This window comes from Xyrauchen texanus, chromosome 26 (assembly GCF_025860055.1).
Source record: "Xyrauchen texanus isolate HMW12.3.18 chromosome 26, RBS_HiC_50CHRs, whole genome shotgun sequence".
NCBI classification, from domain to species: domain Eukaryota; kingdom Metazoa; phylum Chordata; class Actinopteri; order Cypriniformes; family Catostomidae; genus Xyrauchen; species Xyrauchen texanus.
The window spans coordinates 20,634,116-20,655,555 of record NC_068301.1 but is presented as its reverse complement, the minus strand read 5'-3'; the positions used below and the strand labels follow the sequence as shown (position 1 = coordinate 20,655,555).

Here is a 21,440-nt window from a genome sequence, read left to right as displayed (position 1 = left end):
GCATTGCAGAGTTGTGTGGTTGGAACGACAGCTCTCGACCTGAGGTTAGAAGCAGAGTTTCTTGTTATTATAACATGTGGGCTTAATAAATTATTATCTTGAGCCAAATAAGCAAGATGACATTCAGTACAATGAGTATCTTTTATTTAGAAGACATACAAATGTCCTTTATGTCTTTTAGTTTGTCAATAGATTTAAAGCACCGTTTTTGAAGAGTGCGCATGTGTGAACGTGCTCTAGTGCATAAGAACGAGCCTATGATTGAATCTGGAAATAAAGCAAATAACTGAGAAAAATATGAGATAGTCCTCAGATGACATGTCCGTAATTTATAGCAAAACATCTAGCATTAATTCGATCGCAAACAGATTCATTAAAAGTAGTTTTTACTCCACCACATGTGTGACATCATTAACCAACGTGGTTGAACAACCAATTTGCGACAATACGGTTTCAGGAAACAGTCGTGACTAGCAAGTTGATTTCTTCAACAGTGCATCATACTACGGTAGTGGAGCAGCAAGTTACGTCGTTGTACGGAAACGCACCCCAGAGCCGTTAAATATGAGAGTTGCGTAACATAGACGGTTGCGACAGTGATCTCGCCGCCGCGTGTCACGTGATTCGTGTAGCTCTCAATAGTTCCAAACAAATTGCGTTGCCAATGATTTTAAGCGGGGCAGAGAGCAGCAGCTATTATTGCAGCAATTATCGGTAAATATTGACGCATAATGTACATTGCTTATTATGTTGACACTAAAATGACTTGCATATAATAGCATTTTTTTCTGGGGAGTAGCAGAAACACTGCATTAATACGTTTTTGTGTTTAATTTTGGAGGGATATTGGCTGCTCCCATAACATAGAATATATATATATATATATATATATATATATATATATATGTATGTATGTGTGTGCACACGCGTGTGTGTGTGTATATATATATGTGTGAGTGTGTGTGTGTATATATATTTAATGCCGTTGTGCAGGTTTATGTGAATGTATCATAACATTAGGATGTTAATAATTATGACCATATACACTCGAGAAAAATATATACAGTAAATACTGTAAATGTATTATACCTTATGGGAACAGTCCCTTCCCTCCAAAATTAAACACACAAAAAATGTATTCAATTCAAATATATATATATATATATATATATATATATATATATATATATATATATATATATATATATATATATATATTACACACACCTAACTAATTAATGTCATTTTATTAATAGATTGGTGTGCCAAGAGTGACATTAGTCTTCATGTAGTCTGAGTTAAGCAAGAGTCTTGTGACAAATTATAATAGGACATTATGGCCATAAAAAATCATAGTACTTGGATACTTAAGTACATTTGAAGGCAAATACTTTTGTACTTTTACTCAAGTGAATGTTTAAAGGCACCACTTCTACTTTTACTTGAGTAATATTTTACCTTGAGTATCTTTACTTTAACTCAAGTACATGGTATGTGTACTTCGTCCACCACTGCACATATTACATGTTACTACAATGACCTAACATAGTACTACTAGACTATAGACTTCAGCTAATATAAAACAATAACAATGTTTAATTAATGACTCTGCAAAATAATTACCCTGTAATTACATTAATTCTTTAGTATTTGACCTTAAGGGATAGTTTTCCCAAAAATGACGATTCTGTCGTCATTTATTCACCCCATGTTGTTTCAAAACCGCATGTTGTTTCAAAACCGCATTACTTTTTTCCATGCAATACAAAAGGAAATGTTAAGCTGTTGGTCTCAGTCACCATTCACTTTCATAGTATGAAAAAACAGTGCAATGAAAGTGAATGGTGACTCAGTCTCTTAACATTCACCATTGACTTGCATTGCATAATTTTTCCATACAGTGAATAGTGACTAACTGCTAATAATTTCCTTTTGTGTTCCATGAACAACAACAACTACAACAAAAAAGTTTGAAAAAATCATGATGGTAAATAAATTATGAATTTTCATTTTTGAGTGAAGTATCCCTTTAAGTAAATACATAGTAACGTCTAGGTTAGGGATGTAACCTCCGTTCCCTGATGAAGGGAACGAGACGTTGTGTCGGAGAAGCGACACTAGGGGTCTCTCTTGAGCACCGAATATACCTCTGCTCTATGAAAAAAGAGAAGGCCAATGAGAAGTTGGCAGCCAGTATTTGCATACCCCGCCCCCGGGTATAAAGGCGAGGAAATACTAGAGTTCATTCAGGATTTTTCTGAGGAGAAGGAAATGAGAAAACACGGGATGAAACTGACTCAACCCTGAGACTGTAATATCTCGTAAAGGTGTTGGGTGTCTGCTAGGGAGGTACCCCCGGGCAGTACCCATGAGGACGCAACACTCCTTGTTGAGTGAGCTCGGACCCGCAAGGGGGGGGCACGGTCTGGGTGTGATAGGCCAATGAAATGGCATCTGCTACCCAGTGGGAAAGCCTCTGTTTGGAGACAGCGATTCCTTTCCGCTGTCCCCCAGAGCATACAAAGAGCTGCTCAGAACGTCTAAAGCTCTATGTGCGGTCCAGATAGGTACGCAAAGCACGTACCGGACACAGCAACGAAGGGGCTACCCACATGCAATTCTTTAAGCGCCTTGGCCTGGTGGACTTGCAGGAGGGCCATGGCGTGCAGGGCGGAAGCGGCATTTCCGGTGGCGCTGTAGGCCTTCGCTGTCAGTGAGGATGTTGTCCTACAGGCCTTGGAAGGGAGTACAGGGCGACCCCGCCAGGTGGTAGGGTTTCCGGGGCATAAGTGGAGCGCAACAGCCCTATCCACCGGGGGAATCGGCGTGTACCCGTGGGCCGCTCCGCCATCGAGGGTAGCGAGAGCGGATAAGCGCGTGGCTTTGTGTTGTCGTGTGGTGAACGGTGCCCTCCACAGCGATGCCAGCTCATCATGCACCTCCGGGAAAAATGGGACCGGGGGGTGCGGCCGTGAGTGGCGCCCGGACCCCAGGAATCAGTCATCCAACCGCAATGGCTGTGGGGAGGACGGGGGTTCCAGTCCAATCCCACGCTGGCGGCAACCCGGGAAAGCATGTCGGACATCTGAGCGTCAGCCTCTGCTTGGGCGTGCTGGCCCGAAGGTGGCAGCCCAAGGGAGTCATCCGCTTCAGACGCCGCGCTCTCCGATGCAGCGGCGAGCTCATCAGCTTCAGGCTCTAGAGGATAAGCGAGCTGGCTGTGAGGCGAGCCGCTGTTGCCTCGAGCACGGACGGGAGTCAACGAGCGTGCCGGGGGACGGGTGGTCCGAGGGGGGGTGCCCGACGGAGCCACACCCGTTGCCATCCCCAGATCACTTCCAGCGCCACTCGCATCATCCTCAATCCCGTGGGAAGAAGGAGCAATGCGGGGCGCGGCTGGAGTGGCTTGCTTTCGGTTGAAAGCGAGCCGCGACCGCAGCGTTGTCATGGTCATGCTCTCGCAGTGAGAGCATGAACCATCCACAAACGCAGCCTCGGTGTGATCGCTACCCAGACACACGAGACAACGCCTGTTGCCGTCTGAAGTGGAGAGCATTCTACCGCATCCAGGAACTACACAGGGGCGGAAGGGCATCTTTATAAAGACGTGTCCTGAAAAGGACGTCCAACGCCACTGTGTATTTTTGCTCTTTTAGAGAAAATCACTCTTTTAGAGGAAATCACTCTTTTAAATAACTCTTTCGAGTTTGGGTTTACCCTGCTGTCGATGCGCCCAGGGGCAATATGCACTGCCGTGCAAAGAGAAATCGGCACTATAATGCGCCCTCAGTCCAACAGCATGCAGAGCGTCAGAGGAATACAGGAACAGGTGTGTCTTCACACGAACAGCATGCACAACCATCGGCTCCGAAGAAATTTTCTGAATGAACTCTAGTATTTCCTCGCCTTTATACCCAAATGTCCGGGGGCGGGGTATGCAAATACTGGCTGCCAACTTCTCATTGGCCTTTTTTCATAGAGCAGAGGTATATTCGGTGCTCAAGAGAGACCCCTAGTGTCGCTTCTCCGACACAACGTCGAAGAGAGCGACAGACGGGGAACTTCAATTCACTGTCAAATAAATTGTGACTAAAATGTTAAATTATGCAGACTTACAATGACCATACTGACTATATTAGACAATTCTAAAGTAGTTCTAAAACCACAAATGTCATGTTTTCATACAATTTTATGCAAGACCTGTTCATGTTAGCTGACTGTCTTTTTGAACAGCTCTTTTATGTAGAATATAACTGAAGGGTATTTTTTACGGAGCATTTTTTTTTCTTTACCACCTCTCTCTACAGAGGAGGATCAAGTTATGGAGGCAACTTAGAGTTGACAGTCTGTTGCCGAGGGCAAGCCATTTTCTCATTGCTCTGTCACAATATGGATTAGAACCTTGAAGAAACAGTGCGTGCTGAGGCACAAGCATTATGCACTGTTTAAATGAGCTTGTGAAATGACTGCCACCACAGTGTCATGTAGGATAAAGAGATGAGGTTTGTTGGGAAGGGAAATTAACACATTTTATATTTTCATGCAACAGAAAAAGAAACAGCATGTTGGAGTGACATTATTATATATAATCGCTGTGATTCAATTTAATCATATTGACATTTTAGTGCTCACTTTAAAGGGGTAGCATTTTTATTTTTTATTTTCCCTAAAGTAATCTTATAATGTTAGCAGAGTTTATTTGCACCAAAACTCTGTCACAATGTATGACCATTTTCCATCCTCTCTCTGGCCTTTTGAAAGGCCTTTACGAAGATAAAATTAATTAAAAATGGCTAATATTTATTTATTTAGAAAAAAGAAATTCCCCAAATAATGTAAGGGATAATGTACAGTCAGATGGTCTTTATACAATATATTGACCACAGAATGCTGCAATGAATCCAATCAGAATCAAGTTTTCCAGAGAGCCTTGTCGTAATACAATACATGAATATATTCTAAAGCCTTGCCTGCATAGTGACGTCAGCACCATGACAGTTTCTGAATTAACTGTCCTGCAGTTTAGTGTACATTAATAGTCAGTTTTGGGACTGGGGATTTGCGTTCTGTGTGATAGCAGCACAATATGTCTGTGTGCCACAATATGAGGAACAGTGAGTGAACTATTTTTAGTCTGTGTCTCTTATTATGGCTCTTTCTTATTCTTATTTGCGTTCTGAATGTTAGAATGTCTATAAATGATATTGAACTATTTCAAAAGAGTACAAGAAATAATGGTGGGTCTTGTGGGAATTCTTAGTTGTGTTTGTCTTTGACTGCCCTGTCAAGCTCAGGGGAAATAATAGGTTGGTATGGTAACCACCGGTGAGAGTCGGCTCATTCCCTTTCGGAAAGGCACCTTGAAGAGCTCCATTAGGACTTCAGATGTTTATCTGGTTGCTTAGTCTGAAACAGACTGAGGCATGTGCAGCCTTGCCTTATATTGCTGTGTTCAAAATGAGGAGGGGGCGTTGTTGTTAGCTTTCATCTTCAAACATGTTCTTGATAACATATAAATCTGTCAAACGTCAATCTGTGCTAAAGGTTTTTGTGTCATGTTTTCCTTAAAGGAATAGTTCACCTTAATAAGAAAAGTCATTATTTACTCAACATGTTGTTCCAACCTACACTCACTGAGCACTTTATTAGGAACACCTGTACTGCTTTTTATTCATGCAATTACCTAATCAGCCAATTGTGTGGATGCAGTGCAATTCAAAAAATCATACAGATATGTGTCAGGAGTTTCAGTTAATTATTGCCATTATTCAGCATTGTTGTTGGTGCCAGACAGGGCTGGTTTGAGTATTTCTGTAACTGTTGATCTCCACACAACAGTCTCTACAGTTTATTCAGAATCTTGCCAGTAAAAATAAACATCCAGTGAGCGGCATTTCTGCGAATTGAAATGCCTTGTTGATCAGAAATGTCAATGGAGAATGGCCAGACTGGGTGGAGCTGACAGAAAGTCTACAGTAACTCAGATAATCACTTTGTACAATTGTAGTGAGCAGAAAAGAATCTCAGAATGCACAACACATTGAACCTTGAGGCAGATGGGCTACAACCACTTCGGGCACTTTATAAGAACCATCATGTTCCTAATAAAGTGCTCAGTGAGTGTATATGCTGTTTTGAAGATTAATTACACAGCTCTTTACATATAACAACAGATCATATTGACCAGGGTGTTTCAAGCTTCTAAAACAAGCAAAGAAATACCATAAATTTTGTCCATGTGACTAGTGGTCCTTATATCCAAAGAGTATGTTGGCCGATAGGCATATATAATGCAGATATTTCACACAATTTAATATAATAAATGACATGTACATAAATTGTCAAAATAACTTTTATTTAGCATTACATTTTCTCAAACTTTCACACAAAACTTTAACTTTGTAAAAATAATAATACAAATAATAATAAGATTTTGTGTGTTTTAGATAGTAGATGGCAGTTTCTCCTGGTTTCTCTTTAGTATTCCCATTTTAGTAATTATTTGCACAAAGAAATTGTTATACATTAGGAAGAAGGAAGTAACTGCAGTTTACAATGTAGTCTGGCAACCACAGGTGTTATGTGCTCAAACACAATTGCATTTTCTCACAAAAAGACAATCAAACGTATTCACTTTCAGTACATACAGTGAATATGATGTGTACTTATAGCACACAAAGCACTTTTACTTAGAAGTTGCTGTCTCGCTCTTGTGCTGATCCATTATACGCAGCAGGGACGCAGTTTTGTTTAAGACTATTATAAAACATTATTAAGAGGAATATGCATGTGCAAATTTTATGAGGTTTGTGAATTAAATCTGTTTAAATGAGACATCTTCATATTTGCAGGAGATATGATATTTGCCTTGTTATTATTAGACAAGACAGTTAACAGTTACAGGAAACTGTTGAGAAGAGAGAGCACTCCAAGATAACTTTCTGGATAAAACCTATACTTGAAAAAATTTTCTAAACAGTCAAAATAAAAAATGAAAAATGGACTAAATCATATACTTACATAGGACAAAATTGGTTTGATCAAGATTGCCAAGGAATTTCTCAAATAAAACTCAGAAATGTATGTAATCAGATAACAACACAGATATTTGCCTTCTTTACTGTGAAATACTAAAACAATACAAACATACTCTCAGAACCAAAAAAGCACAATACACCGTTCCCCTTCTGTCGCTCTCTCCAGGTTGTGTCGGAGAAGCGACACTAGGGGTCTCTCTTGAGCGCCGATATTCACCTCTGACCTATTGAAAAGGGCCAATGAGAGTTGGCAGTCAGTATTTGCATAGCCCGCCCCCGCATACGGGTATTTAAGCGCTGCCTCCACCCTGCATGCGATGGCCCTCCTGCAAGTCCACCAGGCCAAAGCTCTCAGAAGCATGCATGGGGGTGGACCTGATCCTGATGTGCTGCAGGAACTGCGCTCAGCGACCGACCTCGCCCTGAGAGCGACGAAGGCCACAGCGCAGGCACTCGGACAGACGATGGCCACCCTAGTGGTCCAGGAACGCCATCTTTGGCTCAATCTGGTCGAGATGCGTGAGGCCGACAAGAACCGCTTCCTGGACGCACCTGTCTCCCAGATTGGCCTTTTCGGCGACACCGTCGAGGACTTCGCCCAACAGTTCTCTGCGGTGAAGAAGCAGACGGAGGCCATCTCCCATATCATGCCCCGCTGCAGACCTGCCGCTACAGGCCCTGCCCCGTCTGCCCGCCGAGGGCGTCCCCCTGCGAAGAAACCAGCTCCTGCTCCACCTCAACCCAGGCCCAGCTCTCAGCCCCAGCGTCGAGCACCCCGCAGGCGGCGCACGCCCCCTGTCTCACAAACCCCCTCTAGGACCCGGAAGGCTCCCAAGCGTTCTTGAGACAGCCGACCCAGAGCCCAAGACGTTGGCTCAGGAGGTGGTAAGACTGCTCCGTCCCCCGATGGAGGGCCGGGAGGAAAATCCTTTGTTTTTTCATTTGCCACACCCCCTGACGGGGGCTGTGGTAAACACATTCTCAATAAAAGAGCTATTTCCTTTGCCTCTGGGTCACCTGGCCCGCAAATGCCGTTCTCACGGCAATCTGCTTTCAGATTACGACAGTCCCGGTACAGCGGACGCGGCGATCCCGCCTTCCGCCTGCCTATGACTGCCCCCCGGCCGGCCGGTTCAGACGAGTCCAGAGGACGCCAGCAGACCTCCTCCTCAGTCACGAACCCGCCCCCTGCCAGGTGCGCGGAGCAAGGTAAGTGCTTTGAGTCTATTCTCAGCACCCCAGCCTCAGGCCGTAACGAAGCCGCCCGACGCTGCATTACCTGTTCCGCCCGCTGCGAGGTCCAAAATACTCGTCCCTTTGGTGCCCCTAGCGCAGAGCTGGGAAGCGTGGTTTTCGCTTCCCAACGCATCATGCTCGCTGCACCGGACCATTCGACTCGGTTACGCAATTCAGTTTGCCCGGCTCCGCCCCTTCAGGGCGTCCGCTTCCGCAGTACACGGCGAGCATGCCAGTTCCCTGCGCACGAAAATTGCGACCTCTTAGCCAAGGGCGGTAGAGCCCGTCCCTCCAACCGAAATGAGGAAGGGTTTCTACAGCCCTTACTTCATTGTACCCAAGAAAGGCGTGGCTTACGACCAATCCTGGACCTCGCGAGTTTTCAATCGGGCCTTGTTAAAACTCCCGTTCAAAATGCTCACGCAGAGAAATATTCTGGCTGGCGTTCAGCATCTAGATTGGTTCGCAGCGGTAGACCTGAAGGACGCGTACTTCCACGTCTCAATTCTGCCACGACACCGACCCTTCTTACGGTTCGTGTTCGACGGCCAGGTGTTTCAGTACAAAGTCCTCCCCTTCGGCCTGTCTCTGTCCCCTCGCGTCTTCACGAATGTCGCAGAGGTGGCTCTTGCTCCGCTACGAGTAGCCGGCATCCGCATTCTCAACTACCTCGACGACTGGCTTATCCTAGCACACTCTCGAGGGTTACTATGCACACACAGAGACCAGGTGCTCCGGCACCTCAGCCGCTTGGGGCTTCAGGTCAACTGGGAAAAGAGCAAGCTCACTCTGGTTCAGAGCATCCCTTTTCTCGGGTTGGAGTTAGACTCAGTCTCAATGACAGCACGTCTCACGAGCGAGCGTGCTCAGTCAGTGCTGGATTGCCTCGCTTCCTTCAAGCCAGGCACAGTGGTCCCTCTAAAACTTTTCCAGAGGCTCTTGTGGCATATGGCGTCCTCCGCGGCGGTCGCGCCGCTGGGGTTGATGCATATGAGACCACTCCAGCACTGGCTCCAGACTCGAGTCCCGAGACAAGCATGGCACCACGGCACGCATCGGGTAAGGATCACCCCGCCTGCCTCAAAACACTCCGACCCTGGACAGACCTCTGCTTTTTACGGGCAGGAGTGCCCCTGCAGCAGGTGTCTCGACGCGGTCCTGGTCACAACCGACGCCTCCGGTCCGGGTGGGGTGCCGTGTGCAGCGGGCACGCAGCAGCGGGCCGTTGGAAAGGGGCCCCGCTGCGTTGGCACATCAACTGCCTGGAGTTGCTGACCGTCCTTCTCGCACTCAGGAAGTTCCTCCCGTTAGTTCAGGACAAACACGTCCTCGTGAGATTGGACAGCACCACGGTGGTGGCGTACATAAATCGGCAAGGAGGCGTACGGTCCCGCCACATGTCACAACTCGCCCGCCGTCTCCTCCTATGGAGCCAGCAGCGACTCAGGTCGCTGCGTGCCACTCACATCCCCGGCAAGCTCAACATCGTAGCGGACGCGCTATCACGACAACGCCTGCCCGGCGGGGAGTGGAGGCTTCACCCCCAGGCGGTCCAGCTGATTTGGGAACGGTTTGGCAAGGCCCAGGTAGACCTGTTTGCCTCCCAGGAAACCTCCCACTGCCCGCTCTGGTGCGCCCTAACAGAGGCTCCCCTTGGGACAGGCAGCTGGCACACAGCTGGCCCTCGGGGCTGCGCAAGTACACATTTCCCCCAGTGAGCCTTCTTGCACCGGTGCTGTGCAAGGTCAGGGAGGATGAGGAGCGAGTCACGTTAGTGGCCCCCTACTGGCCCACTCGGACTTGGTTCTCGGAACTCAGACTTCTCGCGACAGCTCCTCCCTGGCGAATTCCCCTGAGAAAGGACCTCCTCTCTCAGGGACGGGGCACGCTCTGGCACCCGCGCCCAGACCTCTGGAACCTCCACGTCTGGTCCCTGGATGGGATGCGGAAGAGCTAGCCGGCTTACCGGCGACCGTTGTGAATACAATTAACCAAGCCAGAGCCCCTCTACCAGGCACCTTTACGCCCTAAAGTGGCGCTTGTTCGCAGATTGGTGTTCTTCCCGAACTGAAGACCCGCAGAGATGTGCGATTAGGTCAGTGCTCCTGTTCCTACAGGAGAGGCTGGACAGGAGGCTGTCCCCGTCCACCCTCAAGGTGTATGTTGCCGCCATTGCCGCCCACCACAATCCTGTAGATGGCAAGTCTTTGGGTAAGCACGACCTGATCCTCAGGTTCCTGAGAGGCGCCTGGAGGTTGAATCCCTCCGGGCCAGGCCTAGTTCCCTCCTGGGATCTCTCGGTAGTCTTGGCAGGACTCCAGAGACCCCCCTTCGAGCCGCTTGAATCAATTGGACTCAGGGCCCTCTCTCTTAAGATGGCCCTGCTGATCGCGCTTGCCTCTATCAAGAGGGTCGGGGACCTGCAAGCGTTCTCTGTCAGCGACACTTGCCTGGAGTTCGGTCCGGCAGATACGTCTGTGATCCTAAGACCGTGACCGGGCTATGTGCCCAAGGTTCCTACCACACCATTCCGAGATCAGGTAGTGAACCTGCAAGCGCTGCCCGGAGGAGGCAGACCCAGCCCTTTCGTTGCTATGTCCAGTGCGCCCTGCGCATTTACCTGGACCGCACACAGAGCACCAGATGCTCTGAGCAGCTCTTTGTCTGCCTTGGGGACGGCAGAAAGGGAATGCCGTCTCCAAACAGAGGCTCGCCCACTGGGTTGTCGGCGCCATCACACTGGCTTATCACACCCAGGCGTGCCCCTACCCTTGCGGGTCCGAGCTCACTCAACAAGGGGTGTTAGCGTCCTCATGGGCACTGGCCAAGGGCACCTCCCTAGCAGACATCTGTAGAGCCTCGGGTTGGGCAACACCCAACACCTTCGCGAGGTTTTACAACCTCCGCGTTGAGTCGGTTAGCGTCTCGTGTTTTGTCAGGTCCGAGCCCGTGAGAACTTCGGTAACACGTGAACCGACCGGCCGGGTGGATCGCTTGCCTCAGCACCCTTTTCCTGACGTCAAGGTTAAGTAGTGCGCCTTTTTCCCAAAGCCCCCACTCGAGTCGGGACCCTGGTCGATTCCTCCCCAGCCCTCGGGTCCGCGGTTCAGCGGAGGAACTCGCCGACCCAAGCCACTCGCGGGTACCCTGATGGCTACCCTGTACTGGTATAGGTGCTCCACAGGTAAGGCCTCCTGCTCGGACTCCCCTGTGTGTATTTCCACGGTTCTGTCCCCTTACGGCGGACCCCGTGTCTCCCTTAGGCAGTTACAGCTGCCCGGTCGCCATGCTGTAGCAACTCCCCTTTCGTGGCTGGATCTACCACCGCACCATACTTTCCACACGAGCCCTAAGACGGCCGTGTGACGTGTCTACCACTTTTCCTCCCCAAGAAAAAGGGCAGGTGTGGTCTCCGCAGGGTCTGGGTAAGACCCCCTTCCCTATATGCGTGTAAGGGCCCCGGCCATGATTTCTCTATGCAAGAAACATAGAGAGAAAAGAGGCCCAGCCAGGCTGGCCCGTTCCCATGTTGGCAAACATCGCCTTGTTCCCCTCTCAGGGTAACTAGAAGGATCCCGATGTCCGTATGGGGCATTGGGGAAGGGTACGTGCAGCCGGGTACAGGCGATGCGTGGCACTGGATTAATCCCTGCCCGCCTCTGTATCGGCAGTTCACGTACACGGTTCAGCACGTGGCAAGATTGGAATGGGTCCCCTAGTGTCGCTTCTCCGACACAACGTGGAGAGAGCGACAGAAGGGGAACGTTTGGTTACGTATGTAACCTCCGTTCCCCGAGGGAGGGAACGACATGTTGTGTCTTTCCTCCGCCATGTCGCTGAACCGAGCCACTGTTGTGGCCGGACCATTCGGCTCCTCAGAAAAATCCTGACTAAACTTCCGTATTTGCCCCGCTTAAATACCCGTATCGCGGGGCGGGTATGCAAATACTGACTGCCAACTCTCATTGGCCCTTTTCAATAGGTCAGAGGTGAATATCGGCTCAAGAGAGACCCCTAGTGTCAGCTTCTCCGACACAGCGTGTCGTTCCTCCCTCGGGAGCGGAGGTTACATACGTAACCAAACGTTCTGTGTGATAGCAGCACAATATGTCTGTGTGCCACAATATGTGGAACAGTGAGTGAACTATTTTTAGTCTATGTCTCTTATTATGGCTCTTTCTTATTCTTATTAGTTGTTTTTGTTTATTCCTCCTATATATATATATATATATATATATATATATATATATATATATATATATATATATATATATATATTCATTTGTCTTATTTATAATTTCCATTTTACCTATATTTGATATAGTATACTATATATATATATATATATATATATATATATATATATATATATATATATATATAATGTACACTGTTTTGCACTATTAGTTTTGCTGTCTTATTTGTATATGCAGCTCAGCTGTAAATGCTTTGGCAATAATAATGTACAAATATTTGTCATGCCAATAAAGCACCTTAAAAATGTAAAACTGAGAGAGAGAGAGAGAGAGAGAGAGAGAGTGAAACACCTGAGCACTTTAAACATCATGAGCTCATTCACGTCTTATTTGCGGGACCATTTAAATGAGACTGTGTTGCACACCGGTCTATTATTGTGGTATAACACGATGGCAAGTAACAACAAAACAAACTGATTGGTCATGTACATGTCGTAGATGGGTCCTTCACATGCAAGCAGACGATTCTTGGTGCAGTCGTGGCTTAAGAAACTAATCGGCCAAATGGAAAAACCTATCAGTGAATAATGACTTCAATTTTGGTCTGTTTCTAACAAAAAGCTATTTTATTTCTACAAAAGACTGAATATAACGCAAAGGTCATATGTAGTGGTTGACTAATTTATATCGCCATGGTCGATAAATCAGCCGATATTCTGTATTTTTAAATGATCTGCGATATATACAGTACATCGGCTGACCACTGCATATTAGCTTTGCTGTGAGAAACAGATAGAAATGTAATTTGTTATTCACGGATACTTTTCATCCCACTAAAGCTTACGGCTGTATCTAGATAAAAAAATTGTGTGTCTACACCATTGATGCTAAAATGGCATTGGTTTACAGTAATGCACCATTTTTATGGATGCCAAAGCAGGTTAGAAATTAGTTTCTGGTGAGGGCAAAATTATCAGAATATAATTTCCTAAATTTCAGTCTGTTCCTCATACAAACCTATCATATGGCTTTATAAAACTTGGAATATAGTATACTAGAGTTGTATGGACTACAGTATTTTAATTATACTTTTATGGTGCTTTTTTTATGTTTTTTATCGATTTTGTTGCTGGTCAGCCCCTGGTCACTATGGCCTTTGTCAATATATGGCAAGAACTGGATAATGATTCCTTAAAATGTCTACTTTTGAATTCAACTGAAAAAAAAATACAATAACAGAATTGTCATTTTTGTGTGAACTATTCCTTTAATAATTGCAATTAATAAAGCAGAGAACAGCACTACATTTGGCCTTGTCTCAATGATATGCAGAAATAATGGCCAGAAAGCTATATTAATGTTGACATTATAACATTTTGCATTATAACAGTTTGGTGTTGACAGAAGGTGTGTTTGTGGATTTGAGCATAAGACTATATGCTCATTAGCACTGAGCTGCGTCCCTTCCAGTCCTTTAATTAGCATTTGAAGTCAGTGATGGGCCTGAGTTTGAAAAGGGCTTCCACGTCACACAGCATTGGGTTCAGTGACACCAAGAACAACCCTTCCTCCACAAAAGTCCCTCTTGACGTTTCCACTTGTCCACCTGGCTGAAAAAAGATGGCGTATATCCCTGTCTCCTTTTTTTTCCCTCCCACTCTCCCCTCATCCTACGGACTCACTGATAAGACAGCGGTGCCTCTCCATACCAAAATGGAGACGGGGATGGGAATGGAGCCCATTGACCTCACCGGCTCTTATCGGCTTTATCTGATTTACATTGCCAAATCAGAATCTACTCTATTGATTACAACATAATTAGTTAATTATGGACAGGAAGGGGGGAGAAGGACTGCAGGGTGAAGGGCATGTGGATCTTGAGCAGTAGCAGCTCATGAATTTTAAACAAGAGTTCAACATCATGCACTTCATACTTCTCACAATAGTCGTATACTTAAAATGTGTGTTTGTTTGTTTACTACTTAAAAGACTGTGTAAAGGAATATAAAAAACAAATCTGTAATTATTTGCTCACCTTCATGTCATTTCAAACTATTATGCTGTCATTTGTTTCTATGGAACACAAAATTATGAAGAATCTTTACACAAAGGGACTAAAGAAGCACATAACGTATTATAAAAGTGGTCCAAATAACTTTTCTTGTCCTCTTAAATCATATTATAGCTTTGTGTGAGGAACAGACTGAAATTTAAGTTGTTAATCACTGATAATCTTCCCCTCCATTGAGCTGTTGACTCAAGATTCGCTGTGACAGGATCAGTGAGATGTAAACAAATCGTTCTCTCTGATTTATGAACCAGATCAGATGTTTCACTGAACTTGTTCAAGAACCGGCTAAAAAGAACCAGACCAGACTAATACGGTTCTTAAGGAACATCCCCTGGCAGCGGTTCTCGGGTTAACAGCTCACTGGAGGGACATTTATCAGTGAATGATGATTAAACTTCGGTCTGTTCCACACAAAAAGCAATCTTATGAATTCTGAACGCTTGGAATATAGTGCACACATCATATGGACAACTTTAATGGTCTTTTTACTAGCTTAACAGACGTGGTCACTATGAAGTGCCATTGTATAGAAAAGAGTTGTGAAAGATTATTCCAAAAATCTAATTTTTTGTTCCAGCATATATACTAGGTTTCAAACAACATTAGCGTGAGAAAGTAACACATTAATTAAACATTTTGGGTTAACTATTTAATATGTTAAACACCGTTTTGAAATGGAATAACATAATCAAAGGAAGATGGTGGTGTTTTATGTTTTACGTAGCAGAACTATAAGGACATAATCTCAGTCTCTTTTTTGACACTTTGATTCTGGAATAAAAATCGAGATTTATCGACAGGATGAGCTGAAACTCATTTCAGCAGGACCAATCGAGCAGCGTGTTTTATGTTGGCTGTACAAGGCCGTGCGAGAGGTTGTGTGCCAATGTGTTTTGAATCTATTAAGCATCTGTTACCTGACAGCAAATGGCTATGCAACCATCTATCATATCTGCCTGGTTAGGACCATACTGGCCTCTTGGCAGGGTATAAGCTGTTTGTGTTTGCGCGCGCGTGTGTGTGTGTGATCGAACGGCAATTGCATTTTAATGTATTCTCGCAGCTAATGCGATGCCTGTTTTTCTCATAGGTGTGATGAGTGTCTGCTCTGTTACCACTTTGGCTGTCTGGACCCTCCCCTGAAAAAGTCACCCAAACAAACAGGCTACGGATGGATCTGTCAGGAATGTGACACCTCTTCATCAAAGGTGAGAGTCAACTGTTATGTAGACAGGACTTAAACAAGAATTCCTCAATGCATTTTCCTAGTATTCCATTTTGGCAGATGGGTAGTACTAAAAATGGTTGATATTATACAAATAGTAGGTTTATATTTATAATTGCATATGTATTATTTTCTACTTTTTTGAAATAATATATTTGGCCTCTCTTAGTTTTTGCCACTTTGTATAGAGCTGTTCAGTTTGTAGGCCAAAAACCTGGAAGAGAATTTGCCATGGATTTTTCAACTTAAGAGTAAAATAAGGTCTATGGTAAGCATTACTTGACGATACGTGACATTTTGTTCTATAACATAAATTACACATTTTCAAACCTCAAACTTGAATTTTGAAGCTGTATTGAATTGCATACTTAATTTTATATATATATTTTTAAATGGTGGCTTCAAAATTCACGTTTGTGGTAGGAAAGTGTTATTTATGTTTTAGAACAAAGTGTGCACTTATCGTCAAGTAATGTTTACCTCAGTCTTTATTTTACTCATTGAAAAACCATTGAAAAGCCCCATTATAAAAACCCAAAGCAAAATGCTGAGGGAAACCATGGTGAATTTGTCTTCCAGGTTTGGCTTAAAATTGATGTCACGGCAGAACAACTCTATTGTGAAAATAATACAGAGAGGAAATAATTGGAATTTAAGGGAGAAATAAGACTGTAAGATCAGAATTTGAACTTGCATTGCATTCATGAGCACAATGGCTCAATGTTTCAGAGCACATGCGTTAGCCATTAGGACCATGCTTAAACAGATACCTTGCCAATCGGAAATGTTCTTTGCCTGTGTTCGGTTTTGCTGAGATTATGATGCTGACATGTTTTTTAAGGGTGGATTTTTGAAGAGAGGGAATGTGGTTGAATTAAGCAAAATGGGGGAAATTTGCTAAAACGTTGAATTCACTTACCACGCCTTGAAATCTTTCCAAATATCCTGTCTTGTGAGTTAAGGCCACATCCGCACTATTACATTTTCACTTGAAAACACATTGATTTTGCTTTGTTTATGCTTGTTATTGATACTGAACCTGTGTTTTCCTTCACCGAAAATGGAAACTTTCGAAAACGCTCATTACCACATACTGTACCTTGGAAAACGGTGATGATAGAAAACTGAATAACAAGTTTTCAGGCAAAAATTGATTAGTCTGGAGATGTTCTTCAAAATGTCCCATTTTGGCACTAAAAACGTACTGCCAAATGATGGATACAGTAGACTAGAAGCAAGAATTTGCTGCTATAGTTTAATTCTTGTATATAGCTTTAGTGAACTGGACACCTCTCTGTAAGACTCCTTGATGGGATTTTAGTAAATATTAAATGAAATCTGTACCCAACATGCTATAAACACACTTACCGGGCTTATCGCCTCCCTTGCTCTCTTAATTAAAGATAAAAGCGAAGTGGTTTGTGTTTGAAGTCGCAAGAACGTTCAAATGCCACCAACTGTGAAAATCGGCCACTGTTTTAATTCTCAGATGTCTTCCGTCCCAAGCATCAGGAACTCAGCACTCAGAGCTGTCACACATCTCAGCATGCCTCCAAACATAGCAGCATTTACCTAAAAACAAAGTTGATCCTTATTGTTGGCTTAGGTTTTTCTGTAAACTGATATTTTAACATTGCACTTGCTTTTTTCCAAAGATATTCACATTCTACCAGACATTTAATTTCTAATTCTTATTGAATTACAGTGCAATCAAAGGCAGTGTGTGTCGTCTTGGAAACCTAATTAAGTTAATAAATGCATCTGCTTTCCAATTTATCTTTTAATGGACAGTCCAGCTAGCCAGACTCTAGCAGCACGGAAAATGGGGGTTAATTGATGTTTGCTGAAGAGAAAGTAATATATGAAAAATGATGGTGGTCTGACTATGTGGCAGAAAGTGTAACATGGAATTATTGCTCACGATTAAAATTAAAAGGTTAAAGCAGAGAGCGAGATAGAATGCAGATGCTGCAAGATGGTTAGTAATTATTTTAGTGTCTGCTCACTAAGCTTAGCATGGAGATGCTAAGATAAATAGTAACCATCTTGGTTAGGCTTGTTTATGACAATGTATGTCAAATATGTATATATATTGAGACTTTTGCTATGGTCTCCTATTTGTCTCCTAAGAAAAAGGCCCTTGTAATCTAACATGTGCCTCTAGAATTTCAGAAGAGAAGTTTTCAATATGAACTCATTCATTTCTCATCAAATTCTTCAAAGATCAATTTATATGAGATATACTGTACACATTAAACCTATCACACATACAATCAAACCAGTGAGATTACACTCGGCTGAGCTCAGAGGCGTGCGATCAAACCAGTGTGATCGGCATTTGTGCACTTACAAAATAATCTAGAGTTCTGGCAAACTATCTGCAAATTTGCCACTCATTTTTACATGCAAATGAGCTTGTGATTCATGGCAGATGTTTGCCAGAAGTTTGTAGATCTTCACTGGTAGTGGTGAACCTGCAGCAAACCTTTGGCAACACTGGACAATTTGCTGCAAAGTTCATCTGCATGTAAAATTGATCAGTGGTGAATTTGCAGCAAGTTCGAACTCTTGATTTTTGTAAGGGTCCTGCTGTTAACCAGCAGAGAGGGACTGAAGTGGCTGCTATAATGAACCAGCTGCTCAAATAGTCACAAAATCTTTACAGTTTATGTTATGAACATTCAAATAATAAAAAAAATGAAAGTTTTAAGCCAATGCCAATGTAAACAGCATGGAGGTGTGCATACGCGGCAATCGTAATCGCATCTTATCTATCATAATAATTATAAACATCTAAACAAAATCACATTATACACTCACTGAGCACTTTATTAGGAACATAATGTTCCTAATAAAGTGCCAGAGATGGTCCTCTGCTGTTATAGCCCATCCGCCTCAAGGTTCGACTTGTTGTGCATTCTGAAATGCTATTCTTCTCACCACAATTGTACAGAGTGGTTATCTAAGTTTCCATAGGCTTTCTGTCAGCTCAAACCAGTCTGGCCATTCACGATTTGACCTTTCTCATCAACAAGGCATTTCCGTCCACAGAACTACCGTTCACTGGAGTAAACTCTAGAGACTTTTGTGCATTAAAATCCCAAGATCAGCAGTTACAGAAATACTCAAACATACCCGTCTGGCACCAACAATCATGTCACTCTCGAAATCACTGAGATAATTTTTTCCCCATTCTGATTGTTGATGTGAACATTAACTGAAGCTGCTGACCTGACCTGATGATTTTATGCACTGCACTGCGTCCACTCAATTAGCTGATTAGATAATCGCACTAATAAGTAGGTGTACAGGTGTTCCTAATAAAGTGCTCAGTGAGTTTATATTTGATCATAATCTGTCATCCAGTGCATTTGCTGTGAAGTGTAAGGTGACATTTTTTAATTAGAGAGTGCATTAAAGAACTCACATGTGAAAGTGTTAATTTTCTAGCTCTATAATCCTACAAAATGTTAGTTCGAAAGAACATGTAACATGTGGATTACTTAATCAGATTATAAAAATCAAGTACTTGTAATTAGATTGCATTTTTAAATGTGCATAATCAGATTACTTTTTTTTATGGATTTAACTACTTTAGATTGGGGGTTGATCAGGTAGTGACAAATAGGAAATTGTTGTTTAATTTCATATTTACTAATGCTTCATGAAAGGAGTTGGAACTTAAATTTAAAATAGATCTTCATCTGTAAGAAGTAATAACAATGCAAATATCAGATTAGATATAAAAAAGTATAATCTAAAATATTATGTTACTGATTACAATTTATATTGTGTAATTTGTTATCAGTACCTAATACTGATATATAGTAATAAGTAATCTAATACTGATCTCACATACTGTATTTCAGCAATTATCTAATTTATTTTAATTTCTTATAAGGAACTTTAGAAGAAACATCAGAGATGAAGTCGATACTTCAATGAAATTTAAATCCATTATAGTCTCCAGAGCTAAGAAAGTAGTGGTCTATGGGTAATTAGTTTTTCCCACTGGGTTTGAAATACAACACATTTTTACAGGACACGTTTATTTCCAGTACATGTAAAACAGCCTAATCTCTTGCTCATAAAATTGGCTGATGAAGAATTATGTTTTTGCTGTAAGACCCCCTTTGAGTGTGCTGTGTATCTTTTGTAAATAGGGCTAATATAAGTCAAAGGTGTAAAAGAAAGCTGCGGATCGGCAACCTGCTGCTACAGAATGAGAGCTGTGCAGTTCAGAACAAAAGCGGTGGAAGGAAAGCGAGTGGCGACAGAGAAAAGAGCTTTAGATGGTGGGAGGTGCACCAGGGGCACAGGGATTAAACAAGTCTTTGCCTTTAAAATGTGTTCAGTGACAGCCTGCCACGAGACCGGCGCTCCCTGGGGACCCTCAGAGTTCAGACAGAATCCTGTTTAATCATACACACAGTCACATTCACACATATTCCCGATGACAACTAGGCCACACACCTCTCTTTCTCTCTTCCTTGATCTTTTTCGCTCAGTCGCTTTCACTGTCACACTTGTGCTACGCGTGGTTTTTATAGGATCCGCTGTCTTAGCTCACCCTCACTACCTGGTTTCTGTTGTTCCCCTTGGATTTCTTGCTCATCCTAATCCCATCATTTAATATCCTTTCCCAAGCTAAACATTATAGCGATGATGACAGGACAGGCAACGGGAAAATGTTCCCTTTTTTTTTTTTTTGCTGCAGCTCTATTGCTTTTGCACACTAGCATTTACACACTGCAAGCCGAAGTGGCTATTTCTGATTGGCTGTTCGAATCTGATTTTGTATGACCTTTTAAATGTGACACATATCAGACAATAACAGACGACGTTCCTTAACTGATCAACTTTACATTAAAAAAATAAAAACCTACCCCGGCATCATCTTTACATCATTTTGTATTTCATTTTTAAATATAATTTCAAATCTTGTGATATCATTAAATGAAAGGAGACATTTAATTTATATCCAGTCTCATTTGAACTTCAGTTGTCACTGTTTTAAGTGTCAACAATAATTCTTCATGTAGTGTATGTCATAAATGATAGTTAGGGTTAGGGTTAGGGTTAGGTTAGGGTTAGGGTAAATCAAGCTCACAATTATGATGGAGGTCAAGTTAGATTGACATAATCAAAAATCGTCTTTCAACTTCACCATTTACACTGAAGTCATATTGCAAAAATATGATACATAGATTAATTTCCACATAGAAAGGTGGCCCAGATCAGAATTGAAAATGTGAGGATGAATGTGATTTGTGCTGTTCACACTGTCATCCAATAAAACCATCATCATATTATTTTACCCCTAATGAGTAATAGAGTAGACTTTCAAACAATGTTTTGTACAGGTTTTCACAGAACTACATTACCACTATATTACATTTAAAATGTCATCAATGTATTTGGCTTAAGAATCATCATACTAGTTACACAGACATAAATGACATTTGCAACACACAGTTGGGGTGGAGGGTACAAGTCTTTTAGCACTAACTGCCTTTTGAAACATAATTGATTCCATTCTAGGAATCAAAAGATCACTTTAGAGATGAGTGCTGTGTTTAAGTACTTTAAGTTCTGAAGTCTGCCACGCTGTGAACCTCTTTACCTGCGGTTTGTCCAGATGTTATTATTTTTTTTAAATGCCATCTTAAAATGAA

The 21,440-nt window shown here is 43.1% G+C and overlaps 1 protein-coding gene across 1 annotated transcript in view; it reads left to right on the top strand.

The window, feature by feature from the left end:
• LOC127619438 (PHD finger protein 14-like) overlaps positions 1 to 21,440 on the top strand; it is a 144,607-nt gene that overhangs the window by 105,192 nt on the left and 17,975 nt on the right. Inside the window, exon 17 of the mRNA XM_052092295.1 lies at positions 15,631 to 15,748. Within this exon, the coding sequence (XP_051948255.1) occupies positions 15,631 to 15,748 (118 nt within the window). The remainder of the gene's footprint in view (positions 1 to 15,630; positions 15,749 to 21,440) is intronic.